This window comes from Oncorhynchus masou, chromosome 33 (assembly GCF_036934945.1).
Source record: "Oncorhynchus masou masou isolate Uvic2021 chromosome 33, UVic_Omas_1.1, whole genome shotgun sequence".
In the NCBI taxonomy this organism is placed as follows: Eukaryota; Metazoa; Chordata; class Actinopteri; order Salmoniformes; family Salmonidae; genus Oncorhynchus; species Oncorhynchus masou.
The window spans coordinates 4063355-4081208 of NC_088244.1; the positions used below are offsets into that span (position 1 = coordinate 4063355).

Below are 17854 nucleotides of genomic sequence, written 5' to 3' on the forward strand. Positions count from 1 at the left end.
TTGAGTGTGGTCTCCTTTCACCACAGCTCTAGCTGTAAGGGGGCTGGATAGAGACCAGACACACAGAGTGGCTGGTCAAGGTTGTGTGTCTTTCTCTATGTGTGTGAGCAGAAACAATGGGCCTCTCAGATTACATGTCTCTGTGTGGGAGGGGGGAGGTGGAGGAAAGGGGGCGTCAGGGAGAGGGATAGAAAGGGGGAGGAGGGAGGAAAGGGGGAGGAAAGGAGGTGGGAGCGAAGGGGGAGGCAGGGGGGTAGAAAGGGGGAGGCAGGGAGGGGGGAGGAAAGCAGGGGGGAAATGGGGGGGTAGGCAGGGAGGTGGAGGCAGGGAGGGAGACAAAGGAGGAGGAAGGGGAGACAGGGAGGGAGACTCTCCCACAGCCGACCCCTCCTGCTCACCTCGCTAGTTTCCCTGGCGTCTGATTGGTCTATACCGGGTATATATTTACACAACGGGTTTATCAAGCCTCACCACAACTTTCAAACTCTGAAGCTCTGGAATAACAGAGGAGAAACAGAGTGGACACACCAACAACGAGTTCTGGAAAACAGAGAGAGAGAAAAGAGAAGAGAAGAGAGGAGAGGAGAGAGAGAGACAGAGAGAGAGAGAAACAGAGAGAGAGAGAGAGAGAGAGAGAGAGAGAGAGAGACAGAGAGAGAGACAGAGAGAGTCATGGGACCTTTGAGATTATAAACTCCTTGTTTTTGCTGCTGTTTAAAAGGTTACCGAACAAAAACATCAATTGGACTACTAAACTACTAACTAGGATTTTGTCTAGCTGGTATGGATATATCTGAGTCTAGTTTCTGTCGTGAGGCCAGTTCTCTGCCAGGCCAGGATGGAGCCGGTCAGCGTCCATGGGTGTCTTCCCCCAGCCCGGGTCCTGATCGTGGGCTAAGACCCTTCGACCAGACCCCCCTCTCTGAAGGATCTGGAGACTGTGGCCCCACTGGGTCCCGTAAAGAGGCCGGTACAGGAGCCCCAGGGAGTGGACCATGGACAGGGGCAGGTAGTCCTGATTTGACCCACTCAGGAGCACCGTCCTTGGGTAGCGGAGAAGGGAAGTCAGGGAGTGAGTCGAGGATCCGTCGGCCCATGAATGCCTTCATGGTGTGGGCTAAAGACGAGAGGAAACGACTGGCCGTTCAGAACCCAGACCTCCACAATGCTGTCCTCAGCAAGATGCTGGGTAAGATTTGACACACTCTATTTACAGTGATTTATGGAACTCTTTTAGAAAACGTTTTCCTGTTGTGTCTTCAGGGTGTATTGTGTCATTTATTCAGCTTTAGAAAGAATGCTTTGTTATTTGACTTAAAGGATAAATGTTTTTCCATGTCACGAACCACAATCAATCAGTTAAATCAACTCCACTTGTTGGTATGCCTTTAATCACTGTCTGTAAAATATCGTATTCAAGTCATATGCCAAAATGTGATTTGTCAGCTTTTAAACCACATGTTGGATTGTTTCAATGTTTAATGTGTTCAGTAATGCTTAGTACGTAATATAAAGCTGCCTGTTTTTTTTCCAGACAGTAAGGAAGTAGACAGTTAGACTTTTATTCTGAAAACACATCACTTAGTAGCTACACCATACTGAATGTGTTTAGAGCTGCACAGATTCCATTTGGATGTAAACTGATTACAGCTAAATGTTTGATGATAATGATGATGCTGAAAGTGCTATGGCTGCTAATGATGCTAATGATGCTACTGCTGCTAATGATGCTACTGCTGCTAATGATGCTACTGCTGCTAATGATGCTACTGCTGCGAATGATGCTAATGTTGATAACAATGTATTATTATCTTTAGGTCAGTCGTGGAAGGCCCTGACTACACTGGACAAGCGTCCCTTCGTTGAGGAGGCCGAGAGACTCCGCCTCCAACACCTGACGGACCACCCCAACTACAAGTACCGGCCCCGTCGCAAGAAACAGGCCAAAAAGCTCAAACGGGTGGAACCGGGCCTACTGCTCCACAGCCTAGCCCAGGGAGAGACAGGGGAGGTCTATGGACACCCACAGGATAGTTATGTACATCCAGGCCACCATCACCCCCATCACCACCTCTTGCCTCCTCTCGTCCACTTTAGGGACCTTCACTCAGGGGACCTGGAGAGCTACGGCCTGCCCACACCGGAGATGTCCCCTCTGGATGTGATGGAGGAGAACGGAGGGGTGTTCTTTCCCCCTCACATGCAGGAGGACACGGGCCTGCATGGCGCTTGGAGTAACTACCATCATTATAACAAACACCATCACCACAACCCTCACAACCCTCACAGTAATCACCCCCGTTCTTTTAGTCAGAGTCAGCGTCATAGTCAGGGGCATAGTGGTCATGATCATCGTCTTAGCCAGAGGGGCTCCTTGCTCTGTCGTCGTCCCCAGGAGAAGGGCCTCAGCCTGGCTCCGGAGCCTACGAACAGTCCCAGTCTGTACTCCAACCCCCAGGGCTCCTCTATAAGCCTGTCGGAGCAAGTCAAACCTCATCTTTCTATCAGTAGTTCCTCTGTGTCCTCTGGTTACTATAGTTACCTGTATAGTAGCTCTGGATCAGACACCAACCAGTCATCCCACTTCACCTCTCACCTGGGGCAGCTCTCTCCCCCACCTGAGTCCTTATCCCTGGCCCCTACATCCAACCCCTTAGCCCCCCAGTCCCTGGACTCTATACGGGACCAGCCAGGCCATGGTTCCTTAGGTCCTACATCAACAGAACTCTGGACAGAAGTGGATCGACATGAGTTTGACCAGTACCTCAGTGCTAGCCGGACTCGAACGGAGGAGCACGGGGGTACTCTCGTCCCTGTTTCTAACTCTTTAGAACGGTACGGGGGTGGAGCTATAGCCCTGAGGAGGAGCCCTGTCGCCTGTGAGGAGAGCCAGAACAGTCCTCTAATTTCACTTCTGTCTGATGCTAGTAGTGTTGTCTACTACAGTACCTCTATCACTGGCTAGACTCCTGGTCTTAGACTGACTTAGTGTTCAGATGTTCGCTGTAGTCTGGAATAGTCCAGTACAGCCTACCAGACCTGTGGCTCAACGGTATGTTAAAAAAAAAATACAAACTTTTCATTCTTGAGTGACCCTTGATGTAGTTTGCACTACGAAATAGTAACAAACGTACAAACACTAAACTTAGGCAAGCACACCTCAACAACAAACAAAAAACAAAAAAAACGTTCAAGTATTTGAAAGAATTGGACTTTGAAGTATTTGCCACAGGTCTACAGTTGAGGACTTGATGACGTTCAGGGTCAGGTTGTTTTATAGTCTGCAACAGACTACTGCAGACCACTAAAGAATACTGAGTTCTTCTACTTACTGCCTAGACAGGCAGAACATTTATAAGGACAAAACTGCTCATTTTTTATCATAGCCATTTTTATACACTTCCTGTTTCCCGTTGTTTGTTTTATTTGTGTTGAATGATTTGCACTGGGTCAAAAACGTGTGCATAGGAAGACCACTATGGTATAACACTTTGGGTAACTCATTATCTTGACAATCCATCTTGAGATGCTCAACAGACCATTTACAAGCTATCAGAAACATTTCAACTAACTGTCTACTAACCCTAACCCTTATCCTAACCCTTATCCTAAACCTAACCCTTATCCTAAACCTAACCCTTATCCTAACCCTAACCTTAACCCTAACCCTTATCCTAACCCTAACCTTAACCTTAACCCTAACCCTAACCTTAACCTTAACCCTAACCCTAACCCTTATCCTAAACCTAACCTTTATCCTAAACCTAACCCTTATCCTAACCCTTATCCTAAACCTAACCCTTATCCTAACCCTAACCTTAACCCTAACCCTTATCCTAACCCTAATCCTTATCCTAACCCTAACCCTAACCCTAACCCTTATCCTAACCTTAACCCTAACCCTTATCCTAACCCTAACCCTAACCCTTATCCTAACCCTAACCCTAACCCTAACCCTTATCCTAACCTTAACCCTAACCCTTATCCTAACCCTAACCCTAACCCTTATCCTAACCCTAACCCTAACCCTAACCCTTATCCTAACCTTAACCCTAACCCTAACCCTAACCCTTATCCTAACCTTAACCCTAACCCTTATCCTAACCCTAACCCTAACCCTTATCCTAACCCTAACCCTAACCCTAACCCTTATCCTAACCTTAACCCTAACCCTTATCCTAACCCTGACCTTAACCCTAACCCTTATCCTAACCTTAACCCTAAGCCTTATCCTAACCCTAACCTTAACCCTAACCCTTATCCTAACCTTAACCCTAACCCTTATCCTAACCCTGACCTTAACCCTAACCCTTATCCTAACCTTAACCCTAAGCCTTATCCTAACCCTAACCTTAACCCTAACCCTTATCCTAACCTTAACCCTAACCCTTATCCTAACCCTGACCTTAACCCTAACCCTTATCCTAACCTTAACCCTAACCCTTATCCTAACCCTAACCTTAACCCTAACCCTTATCCTAACCTTAACCCTAACCCTTATCCTAACCCTAACCCTAACCCTAGCCCTTATCCTAACCCTAACCTTAACCCTAACACTTATCCTAACCCTGACCTTAACCCGTACCTTTATTCTAAACCTAACTGAAACCTTAGCAAGCAGTTGCTCAGCAACAGATAGTTTGTTGATAGTATGACCGTCTATAGACCATCTATAGAACATCTGTAGACCATCTATAGACTGTCTGTATCTATAGACCATCTGTATACCATCTACATACCATCTATAGACCATCTATAGAACATCTGTATGCCATCTACAGACCATCTATAGACCATCTGTAGACCATCTGTAGACCCTCTATAGAGGATCTGTATCTATAGACCATCTGTATCTATAGACCATCTATAGAGGATCTGTATCTATAGACCATCTGTATACCATATACAGACCATCTATAGACCATCTACAGACCATCTATAGACCATCTGTAGACCATCTATAGAGGATCTGTATCTATAGACCATATGTATCTATAGACCATCTATAGAGGATCTGTATCTATAGACCATCTGTATCTATAGACTATCTGTAGACCATCTGTATCTGCAGACTATCTGTATCTGTAGATCATCTATAGACCATCTGTATCTATAGACCATCTGTAGACCATCTGTAGACCATCTATAGAGGATCTGTATCTGTAGACCATCTGTATCTATAGACCATCTATAGAGGATCTGTATCTATAGACCATCTGTATCTATAGACCATCTGTATCTATAGACCATCTGTAGACCATCTGTAGACCATCTGAAGACCATCTGTATCTATAGACCATCTGTATACCATCTGTATCTATAGACCATCTGTATCTATAGACTATCTGTATAACATCTGTATCTATAGACTATCTGTATACCATCTGTATCTTTAGACCATCTGTATCTATAGACCAACTGTAGACCATCTGTATCTATAGACCATCTGTAGACCATCTGTATCTGCAGACCATCTATAGACAATCTGTAGACCATCTGTATCTGTAGACCATCCATCTATAGACCATCTGTAGACCATCTGAAGACCATCTGTATCTATAGACCATCTGTATAACATCTGTATCTATAGACCATCTGTATCTATAGACTATCTGTATAACATCTGTATCTATAGACTATCTGTATACCATCTGTATCTGTAGACCATCTGTATCTATAGACCAACTGTAGACCATCTGTATCTATAGACCGTCTGTAGACCATCTATAGACCATCTGTAGACCATCTATAGACCATCTGTAGACCATCTATAGACCATCTGTAGGCCATCTGTAGACCATATGTATCTATAGACCATCTGTAGACCATCTATAGACCATCTGTATCTGTAGACCGTCTGTCCAGATAAAGTGTGACCAACCTTTGTAATGAAACCGTTTTTAAATGGGACTATATAGTTTGCAGATGAAGATCTCAAGGCCAATGTGACTGTATCAGGTCTGCAGTAGTAGTTAGGAGTTTATTTTGAACAAAGTTGTACTTTCTCAATTTACATCAAACAGTTGATTAATCAAATAAATCATATTTTAATTTCAGTCACCACGCATGAAAGGGCAATCTGGGATTAGGGAATCAATTTAAAGGACTTTTAAATTAATTACATATAGCCTTTGTACCAAAACAAAGGGTGGGTGGCAGCTTTGTTGTTGTTTGTTTCCCAGATTGCCCCTTTAAAGACCATGTTGAGCAGGTCATAAATCATGTCCTTTTGGTAATAATTATAATATAATAATTATCTTTGAACAAAAAAGCAAAGTTTGGAATAAAACAAACTACACCATCTCTCTGCAATGAAATACCGTACATACAGTATGTCATTGTAATTATAACATTACTGTGACTTTGGATTATTTAAAAAAAAAACATTTTATACTTCAGTTGTTGTTGTTTTTATTGAAAAGGGCATTTTTAAATGAATATGTTGCTTTAAAAATATTTTACAGAATAAAATGAAGTTATTTCTAGACTGAGTGGTTTGATACTTCCTTTCACTTAGTTTAAGATTTGATATTGTCTGCTTTGTTTGTTATAGAAATTATTCTCTAAACTTTGTTGAAAAACTCTGTTTTCTCTTCAACAATTTTGAATCTTATTTTTTTTTTCTTTTTTTCTGCTTCTTCAATCTCAGTTCCTGGTTGTAAGGTTTGACGTTGTTTCTTCGTCAGTCTCAGTTCCTGGTTGTAAGGTTTGATGTTGTTTCTTCTTCATTCTCAGTTCCTGGTTGTAAGGTTTGATGTTGTTTCTTCTTCATTCTCAGTTCCTGGTTGTAAGGTTTGACGTTGTTTCTTCGTCAGTTTCAGTTCCTGGTTGTAAGGTTTGACATTGTTTCTTCGTCAGTTTCAGTTCCTGGTTGTAAGGTTTGACGTTGTTTCTTCTTCAGTTTCAGTTCCTGGTTGTAAGGTTTGACGTTGTTTCTTCGTCAGTCTCAGTTCCTGGTTGTAAGGTTTGATGTTGTTTCTTCTTCATTCTCAGTTCCTGGTTGTAAGGTTTGATGTTGTTTCTTCGTCAGTTTCAGTTCCTGGTTGTAAGGTTTGACGTTGTTTCTTCTTCAGTTTCAGTTCCTGGTTGTAAGGTTTGATGTTGTTTCTTCGACAGTTTCAGTTCCTGGTTGTAAGGTTTGATGTTGTTTCTTCGACAGTTTCAGTTCCTGGTTGTAAGGTTTGATGTTGTTTCTTCGACAGTTTCAGTTCCTGGTTGTAAGGTTTGATGTTGTTTCTTCTTCAATCTCAGTTCCTGGTTGTAAGTGTCACGTCTAATCAAGGTGGGTGGAATCAGGCGCAGAGAGCAGATAGCGATATAAAGTTTTATTCTCCGGTGAACAAAATAAACACGGTCAACCCAAATACACACAGGGTGAATATATCCAACACAGTATAACAGACTAACCGGAGAATAAGAAACACAATAACACCGACAGACAAAATGAATGACAAAATAAACACGGTCAACCCAAATACACACAGGGTGAAATTATCCAACACAGGATAACAGACTAACCAGAGAATAAGAAACACAAAACACCAACAGACAAAATGAATGACAAAATAAACTATCCAGCACAAAACAAGGGCGGGACAACCTACATTAAATACAGACACGAATTAACTAAACAACACACAGGTGAAACCAATTAGACAAAACCAACAGATACACAAAAAAGGGATCGGTAGTGGCTAGTAGGACGGTGACGACGACCGCCGAGCACCGTCCGAATGGGCAGGAGAGCCAACTTCGGCGGAAGTCGTGACAGTAAGGTTTGACGTTGTTGCTTCGTCAGTCTCAGTTCCTGGTTGTAAGGTTTGACGTTGTTTCCACAATGTGTTATGTCAATACTATGTAAATCTATGGCCTTTTCCATCGAATGAAAGAGAAAGACAATCTCTCCCGTGTGTGAACTTAAAGTCGACTGACTGTCTGAATCCATTATTTGCTTAAACCGCTGACTGAAAGAAAAACATTTTTTTTTTAGCAAGAAAGAAACAACAGAATGCAAAAACGTAAGTCCCAAATGACACTCTATTTCCTATTTAGTGCACTACTTTTGACCAGAGTTATAGGCCCAGGGAAAAAGGATGGCATTTGGGAGGCAGACAGTTTCTCGCCCCTCGCCTCGCGGCTCTCAACGCAAGGAGAGAAGAAAAGTGGATCTGAGAGAAATAGCTTTTTTATTTTTTATTATTGTTTCCAGAACACACAATTAACATTTGGATTAGAGAAAAAGAGATGTTGATTTCTTAATCCACTATGAGGATCTAACTGTTGACATGTGTCTCCTTTTAAAATATTTCTAATGTTGGCACGTATGCCCACATGTGCATCGCAACATACTGGGAAAGTGTGTGTGTGTGTGTTGTCCTCATAGGGTGTATGGTAACAGTAGTTTACTATGGTGGGTCGCTGTGAAATGGCTGGTCGGTCCAGCTCAGGACACAGTCCACAGCATGAAGTTTAATCAATTACATGTAAAAAGTAGCTGGAATGTGAACGACCAGGAAACTCCTGCGGACGAACAGGAAGTTAGTGTGTGTGTGTCTGTGTGTGTGTGTGTATGCGTGTAGGAAGGATGTCTAAGGGAAGAGGTGTTTTTTTAAATATATCCAAACACCACTTCACCAGCAGTGGAAAACATAACAATGAACAGCCAGTTTGTTTGATTCTCCTTCCCCAATTGGAAATCAGCCAACTTTAGCTGTAGCAAAGATACCTTGGTGTGTGTGTGTGTGTGTGTGTGTGTGTGTGTGTGGGGGGGGGGGGGGGGGTGTATTTGTGTGTGTTTTAGAGTTTGTCATTGTGTATGCATTGGTCTGTATAATCTCATACGATATGTATTTTTGGGTGGGTTAAGGTCAGGGTGTGCGACTGTTTTTTCTTTCGATGCTGTCCCAATACATGTCACATGTACGTTAAATTTGCATTTGTATGTGTTCGATTATTTGGGTGCAACAGGCAGGCAGAGAAAAAAGAGGGAAATTAAAACATTGCTCTGTAACTTTTCTTAGATTTATAGTCACATTGTTTTGCTAATTTAAATAATTAATTAGTATATTTATTGTCCAAAATGACAAAACCAGCTTTTTTTGTCAACATATATGCCCTTTCATTTTAGCCACATTTTTTTTGTCACAGTCACTTTTTTAATAGTAAAAAATAAATCACAGATTATCTGAGAATTAACCAATGATATCAGGCCACACCCGGACATAATTACAGACACCTGTGTGTCCTTTGACACGATATATAAACTAGCCACCCCGCAGTGTTTGTTATTAGTACTGATGAACACAGTTTGTCTGTCTAAATGTTGGATTATCAGGTTATTCCATTATTGCATCTGAGCTCCTAGAGTGTCAGACTCTCCTTTCATTTTTCTAGCCAGCACCTCGCCCTAAATAGGTGTGCATTTCTTTTGCCTCTAAACAAACATGCACAGCCTTGTCCTACCGACACATTTTACTGCCTAACATCCCATTGCATGATTCTGTTCCCAACATCCAGATTGCCAGAAAACATCACTCTGCACTCTGAAATAGGACACTGTTGTTCAGCTAGTCAAACAACACAACTAACACAATCACTTCAAACTGAAACTGGAAAGACTGCAAACTAGCTTCAGTTCGTTTCGTTTTCCCTTTATTCGATTGACATTTCTTTGTATATAATATAATAATCCATAAAAATGATGCCAGCTGATTCATGATTTTGAAACGCTGCCTGCCTCTCTCTCTCTCGTTCCGACCCCTAAATGTTAATTACTGTGGGACAGTTAGAGATTGAATTTTAATATTGAAACAATGATGCAAATGTCGTATAGACAAACAGACAGGTTTATATAAATCTCCGCTGTTGAAAACTAAATGTTAGTCTGAAAGACATGTGAGATAATGTCTAGATGCTTTTTATAGTGGAGATCAAGTTCATAAATTGCCTGGCTGGGCTGATGACACAGTGGATTGCACAGTCAGATGGAACAGAGTAAATAGGCATTTTAAACATCATAGATTTAGCCGGTGGTAACTTGTGGAATAGACACCGACTGGAATGTGGTTTTATCCAATCAGAATTTAGGATTAGAACCACCTGTTGTATAAACTAAAAACATTCGCTGACTGTGTGCGATGACGTTTATTTTCACGCCTCTAAAACACTTCACTTTATGACAGCTCGGCTTGTCACTCCACGCGTTCCAGCGAGCTACCGGGATGTTGCACCACCTGGAGAGGAGCGCCTTATTTACATCAATGATTTGTTGCCGCCACATTGGAGAACGGTTGCCGGGCAGAGACTGGCGAATGAGCTGGGTATTTATCTTCCACCAATACCAGCAATGCATCCGTACAACTCCAGTCTACTTACTAGTTAGGTTTCAGTCACAGAGATCATTTTGTCTCGTCTCATTTTCGTCAACCGAAATGAAAAATAATCTTATTTTAGGTTTACTAGGTCTATTTAGTTAGTTATCATCGTCTCATCAATTGAAAAATAGGTGTTTGACAAATATTTTCACTATTTTTGTTGACAAAATTAGCCCAACTCTCCTCTTCCAGTTTATAGTTTATGATCTGTGTGTGTATGTATGTGTGTGTGTGTTGTGTGTGTGTGTGTGTTTGTGTGTGGCGTGTGTATATGCGTGTGTATATGCGTGTGTATGTTTGTGTGTGTGCTTGTGTGTGTGCTTGTGTATGTGTGTGTGTGTGTGTGTGCTTGTGTATGTGTGTGTGTGTGTCTCTGTGTGTGTGAGTGTGAGTGTGTGTGTGTGTGTGTGTGTGTGTGTGTGTGTGTTTGGGTGATACTAACTTTCCCCTAGCAGTTTACAGTTTACAGTTGATAGTTTATAGCCCATCTGTGGAAGCATGAATACATATGTGTGTGTGTGTGTGTGTGTGTGTGTGTGTGTGTGTGTGTGTGTGTGTGTGTGTGTGTGTGTGTGTGTGTGTGTGTGTCTCCACAACAACTTCCCCACTTTATTCCAGTAAATCTGACAGTAAAGACATGAACGACTGACGAGTGATACCAACAGCTCTCTTAGGCTGCTCTGTCTCTCTCTCTCACTCTCTCTCTGTGTCTCTCTGTCTCGCTGTCTCTCTGTCTCTCTCTCTCTCTCTCTCGCTGTCTCTCTGTCTCTCTCTCTGTCTCTCTCTCTCTCTGTCTGTCTCTGTCTCTCTGCCTCTGTGTCTCTCTGTCTCTCTCTCTGTTTCTCTCTCTCTCTCTCTCTCTCTCTCTCTCTCTCTCTGTCTCTCTCCCTCTCTCTGTCTCTCTCCCTCTCTCTCTCTCTCCCTCTCTCTGTCTCTCTGTCTCTCTCTCTGTCTATCTGTCTCTCTCTCTCTCTGTCTCTCTCCCTCTCTCTGTCTCTCTCTCTCTCTCTCTGTCTCTCTATGTCTCTCTGTCAATTTCAATTCAATTCAATTCAAGGGTTTTATTGGCATGGGAAACGTGTTAACATTGCCAAAGCAAGTAAGTTTCTGTCTCTCTGTCTCTCTCTGAATATATTCATGTAAAATACATTGACATTGATTGGTCTACAGGCGGAATTGGCTGTCAACATAAATCTCATATCTCGTTGGCTCACTTACTCAGGGCTGCGTGTCCCTAGCCTGGTCCCATACACACTAGTTATAGGCAATTTGTCTGTTGTTGTCAAGCCCTAAATATTTGGCATGACAAAGACAGACCGACCATCCAGGAGCACATAGAGACTGGACCTCCAGGCTCCCGCGTCCCTACCGTAGACTATGGTCCCTCAACGCAGCGAAAGGCAGAGGGGACACAGTGAGAGACACGGGCTGGTTCTCTATTGTTGTTCCAGCTGACCACCCCACAGGATGATGATGTCATGCTGTTTCTGTGTGTGTTAACCAGGATGTGCAGCCCTGGTCCCTTCCATAGCCTCACTGTTCCCTGTCAGAGCAGAGATAGAAATCCCTGCCTTCCATTTCCTGTCTGTGTATGAGCATAGGGGAGACAAGGTCTGTGTATGAGCAGAGGGGAGAGGGGAGACGAGATGGGAGCTGTGTATGAGCAGGGGGGAGACAAGGTCTGTGTATGAGCAGGGGGGAGATGGGAGATGGGGTCTGTGTATGAGCAGGGGGGAGAGGGGAGACGAGATGGGAGCTGTGTATGAGCAGGGGGGAGACAAGGTCTGTGTATGAGCAGAGGGGAGAGGGGAGATGAGATGGGAGCTGTGTATGAGCAGGGGGGAGACAAGGTCTGTGTATGAGCAGAGGGGAGAGGGGAGATGAGATGGGAGCTGTGTATGAGCAGGGGGGAGACAAGGTCTGTGTATGAGCAGGGGGGAGATGGGAGATGAGGTCTGTGTATGAGCAGGGGGAGATGGGAGATGAGGTCTGTGTATGAGCAGAGGGGAGAGGGGAGACGAGATGGGAGCTGTGTATGAGCAGGGGGGAGACAAGGTCTGTGTATGAGCAGAGGGGAGAGGGGAGATGAGATGGGAGCTGTGTATGAGCAGGGGGGAGATGGGAGATGAGGTCTGTGTATGAGCAGGGGGGAGATGGGAGATGAGGTCTGTGTATGAGCAGGGGGAGAGGGGAGACGAGATGGGAGCTGAGCAGGGGGAGAGGGGAGACAAGATGGGGTCTGTGTATGAGCAGGGGGCTGAATGCCGGAGGGGTTAGACTGGTGTAAACATGGACTGGAGAGATTAAGAAGGGGAAGGAGGGGCAAAGGAGTGGAACAGGGAATTGAGGTTTAGGCCAAGAGGAAACTGAGTAGTTCTGTAGCAGAGACAGCCAAGCTGCTGTGGCTCGCCGAGCGGGTGGGGAGGCGGGGGACTGGTGACGGCCCCCTGAGCGCCAGAGAGGGCTGAATGAAGGGTAGGGCATGTGTAAGAGGCGACCCCTGACCCCTGACACTTGTTATTAAGCAACAATACATGTGGTCCCACTAGATGCACTTCTGTCATTTCACTCTGTGTTAATATCTCAGCTTTAATATTAGACATTATAACAGTCACTACATCCTGTATGGGTCTACAGTCAATACATCATGTATTGGTCAACAGTCACTACATCCTGTATGGGTTTACAGTCACTACATCCTGTATGGGTCTACAGTCACTACATCCTGTATGGGTCTACAGTCACTACATCCTGTATGGGTCTACAGTCACTACATCCTGTATGGGTTTACAGTCAATACATCCTGTATGGGTCTACAGTCACTACATCCTGTATGGGTCTACAGTCACTACATCCTGTATGGGTCTACAGTTACTACATCCTGTATGGGTCTACAGTCACTACATCCTGTATGGGTCTACAGTTACTACATCCTGTATGGGTCTACAGTTACTACATCTTGTATGGGTCTACAGTCAATACATCCTGTATGGATCTACAGTCACTACATCCTGTATGGGTCTACAGTTACTACATCCTGTATGGGTCTAATCTCCTATACAGCCACTATATCCTGTATGGGTCTACAGTCACTACATCCTTTATGGGTCTACAGTTACTACATCCTGTATGGGTCTACAGTTACTACATCCTGTATGGGTCTACAGTCAATCCATCCTATATGGGTCTACAGTCACTACATCCTGTATGGGTCTACAGTCACTACATCCTGTATGGGGCTACAGTCATTAAATCCTGTATGGGTCTACAGTCAATACATCATGTATTGGTCAACAGTCACTACATCCTGTATGGGTTTACAGTCACTACATCCTGTATGGGTCTACAGTCACTACATCCTGTATGGGTCTACAGTCACTACATCCTGTATGGGTCTACAGTCACTACATCCTGTATGGGTTTACAGTCAATACATCCTGTATGGGGCTACAGTCACTAAATCCTGTATGGGTCTACAGTCACTACATTCTGTATGGGTCTACAGTCACTACATCCTGTATGGGTCTACAGTCACTACATCCTGTATGGGTCTACAGTCAATACATCCTGTATGGGTCTACAGTCAATACATCCTGTATGGGTCTACAGTCACTACATCCTGTATGGGTCTACAGTCACAACATCCTGTATGGGTCTACAGTCACTACATCCTGTATGGGTCTACAGTCACAACATCCTGTATGGGTCTACAGTCACTACATCCTGTATGGGTCTACAGTCACTACATCCTGTATGGGTCTACAGTTACTACATCCTGTATGGGTCTACAGTTACTACATCTTGTATGGGTCTACAGTCAATACATCCTGTATGGGTCTACAGTCACTACATCCTGTATGGGTCTAATCTCCTATACAGCCACTATATCCTGTATGGGTCTACAGTCACTACATCCTTTATGGGTCTACAGTTACTACATCCTGTATGGGTCTACAGTTACTACATCCTGTATGGGTCTACAGTCAATCCATCCTGTATGGGTCTACAGTCACTACATCCTGTATGGGTCTACAGTCACTACATCCTGTATGGGGCTACAGTCATTAAATCCTGTATGGGTCTACAGTCACTACATCCTGTATGGGTCAACAGTCACTACATCATGTATTGGTCTACAGTCACTACATCTTGTATGGGTCTCATCACCTCTGCAGTCACTACATCCTGTATGGGGCTCATCTTCTCTGCAGTCACCACATCCTGTATGGGTATCATCACCTTTACAGTCACTATATCCTGTATGTGTCTACATTCATTACATACTGCATTGGTCTCATCTCATCTACAGTCACGACATCCTGTATGGGTCTCATGTCAGCTACAGTCACTATATCCTGTATGGATCTATACTCACTACATTGTGTATGGGTCTACAGTTACTTCATAAACCACACCTTCCTAAACAACACCTTCCTAGAGAACACCTTCCTAAAGAACACCTTCCTAGAGAACACCTTCCTAAAAAACACCTTCCTAGAGAACACCTTCCAAAAGAACACCTTCCTAAAGAACACATTCCTAAAGAACACCTTCCTAAAGAACACCTTCCTAAAGAACACCTTCCTAGAGAACACCTTCCAAAAGAACACCTTCCTAAAGAACACATTCCTAAAGAACACCTTCCTAAAGAACACCTTCCTAAAGAACACCTTCATAAAGAACATCTTCCTAAAGAACACCTTCATAAAGAACACCTTCCTAAACAACACCTTCCTAGAGAACACCTTCCTAAAGAACACCTTCCTAAAGAACACCTTCCAAGAGAACACCTTCCTAAAGAACACCTTCCTAAAGAACACCTTCCAAAAGAACACCTTCCTAAAGAACACCTTCCTAGAGAACACCTTCCTAAACAACACCTTCCAAGAGAACACCTTCCTAAAGAACACCTTCATAAAGAACACCTTCCAAGAGAACACCTTCATAAAGAACACCTTCCTAAACAACACCTTTCAAGAGAACACCTTCATAAAGAACACCTTCCAAGAGAACACCTTCCTAAAGAACACCTTCTTAAAGAACACATTCCTAAACAACACCTTCATAAAGAACACCTTCCAAGAGAACACCTTCCTAAAGAACACCTTCATAAAGAACACCTTCCAAGAGAACACCTTCATAAAGAACACCTTCCTAAACAACACCTTTCAAGAGAACACCTTCATAAAGAACACCTTCCTAAACAACACCTTCCAAGAGAACACATTCCTAGAGAACACCTTCCTAAACAACACCTTCCAAGAGAACACCTTCCTAAAGAACACCTTCATAAAGAACACCTTCCAAGAGAACACCTTCCTAAAGAACACCTTCATAAAGAACACATTCCTAAACAACACCTTCATAAAGAACACCTTCCAAGAGAACACCTTCCTAAAGAACACCTTCATAAAGAACACCTTCCAAGAGAACACCTTCCTAAAGAACACCTTCATAAAGAACACCTTCCAAGAGAACACCTTCATAAAGAACACCTTCCTAAACAACACCTTCCAAGAGAACACCTTCATAAAGAACACCTTCATAAAGAACACCTTCCAAGAGAACACCTTCATAAAGAACACCTTCCTAAACAACACCTTTCAAGAGAACACCTTCATAAAGAACACCTTCCTAAACAACACCTTCCAAGAGAACACCTTCATAAAGAACACCTTCATAAAGAACACCTTCCAAGAGAACACCTTCATAAAGAACACCTTCCTAAACAACACCTTTCAAGAGAACACCTTCATAAAGAACACCTTCCTAAACAACACCTTCCAAGAGAACACATTCCTAGAGAACACCTTCCTAAACAACACCTTCCAAGAGAACACATTCCTAGAGAACACCTTCCTAAACAACACCTTCCAAGAGAACACATTCCTAGAGAACACCTTCCTAAACAACACCTTCCAAGAGAACACATTCCTAGAGAACACCTTCCTAAACAACACCTTCCAAGAGAACACCTTCATAAAGAACACCTTCCAAGAGAACACCTTCATAAAGAACACCTTCCTAAACAACACCTTTCAAGAGAACACCTTCATAAAGAACACCTTCCTAAACAACACCTTCCAAGAGAACACATTCCTAGAGAACACCTTCCTAAACAACACCTTCCAAGAGAACACATTCCTAGAGAACACCTTCCTAAACAACACCTTCCAAGAGAACACCTTCATAAAGAACACCTTCCTCAAGAACACCTTCCAAGAGAACACATTCCTAGAGAACACCTTCATAAACAACACCTTCCTCAAGAACACCTTCATTATATTGATTTGCACCCCCCCTTTTTGCCCTCAGAACAGCCTCAGTGTAAATAGTCTGGGTGGCCATTTAATTGTTCAGCAGTCTTATGGCTTGGGGGTAGAAGCTGTTAAGGAGCCTTTGGACCTAAACTTGGTGAGAGAACAGTCTATGACTTGGGTGACTGGAGTTTAAAAAAAAATTGGGGTCTTCCTCTGACACCGCCTCGTTCATATGTCCTGGATGGCAGGAAGCTTGGCCCCAGTGATGTACTGGTTCGGACACACTACTCTCTGTAGCGCCTTACGGTCAGATGCAGAGCAGTTGCCATACCAGGTGGTGATGCAACCGGCCAGGATGCTCTCAATGGTGCAGCTGTATAACTTTTTGAGGATCTGAGGACCCATGTCAAATCTTTTCAGTCTCCTGAGGTGGAAAAGGTATAGTCGTGACCTCTTCACGACTGTCTTGGTGTGTTTGGACCATGATAGTTTGTTGGTGATGTGGACACCGAGGAACTTGAAACTCTCGACCCGCTCCACTACAACCCCGTTGTGTTAATGGGAGCCTGTTCAGCCCTCCTTTTCCTGTAGTCTACGATCAGCTCACATTGAGAGAGAGGTTGTTGTCCTGGCATCACACTGCCAGGTCTCTGACGACCTCCCAGAAGGCTGTCTTATCATTGGCTGGCCCATGTTGACTCCAATGCTTCCCACAGTTGTGTCAAGTTGGCTGGATGTCCTTTGGGTGGTGGACCATTGTTGATACACACAGGAAACTGTTGAGCGTGAAAACCCAGCAGCGTTGCAGTTCTTGATAACACTCAAACTGGTGGTCTACTACCATACCTTGTTCAAAGGCACTTTAATATTTGTGCCTTGCCCATCCACCCTCTGAATGGCACACAATCCATGTCTCAAGGCTTAAAAAAGTCCTTCTTTAAACCTGTCTCTTCCCCTTCATCTACACTGATTAAAGTACATTTAACAGGTGACATCAATAAGGGATCATAGCTTTCACCTGGATTCACCTGGTCAGTCTGTGTCATGTTCCTAATGTTTTGTACACTCAGTGTATTATTTGTCAAATTTAATCCTTACTTTACCAGGTAAGTTGACTGTGAACACATTCTCATTTACAGCATCAACCAATAGTTACGGGGGAGAGGCTGGGGGGGTGAATGAGCCAATTGTTAACTGGGGATGATTAGGTGACCGTGATGG

At 43.5% G+C, this 17854-nt stretch overlaps 1 protein-coding gene across 1 annotated transcript; it reads left to right on the plus strand.

Annotated features, from left to right (window-relative positions):
• The first annotated feature begins 490 nt into the window (after window positions 1-490).
• Window positions 491-6485, plus strand: sox18 (SRY-box transcription factor 18). The gene is made up of 2 exons (XM_064956196.1): window positions 491-1189; window positions 1818-6485. The coding sequence occupies exons 1-2, from the start codon at window positions 784-786 to the stop codon at window positions 2963-2965; spliced, it is 1554 nt and encodes a 517-aa protein (XP_064812268.1). The 5' UTR covers window positions 491-783; the 3' UTR covers window positions 2966-6485.
• Window positions 6486-17854: the final 11369 nt, after the last annotated feature.

Bases quoted from the DNA above. Each gene is read 5' to 3' on its own strand.
- sox18 (XM_064956196.1), top strand. From the start codon at position 784: ATGGATATATCTGAGTCTAGTTTCTGTCGTGAGGCCAGTTCTCTGCCA. The intron at 1,190-1,817 runs GTAAGATTTGAC...TATTATCTTTAG, and splicing joins TGTCCTCAGCAAGATGCTGG to GTCAGTCGTGGAAGGCCCTG.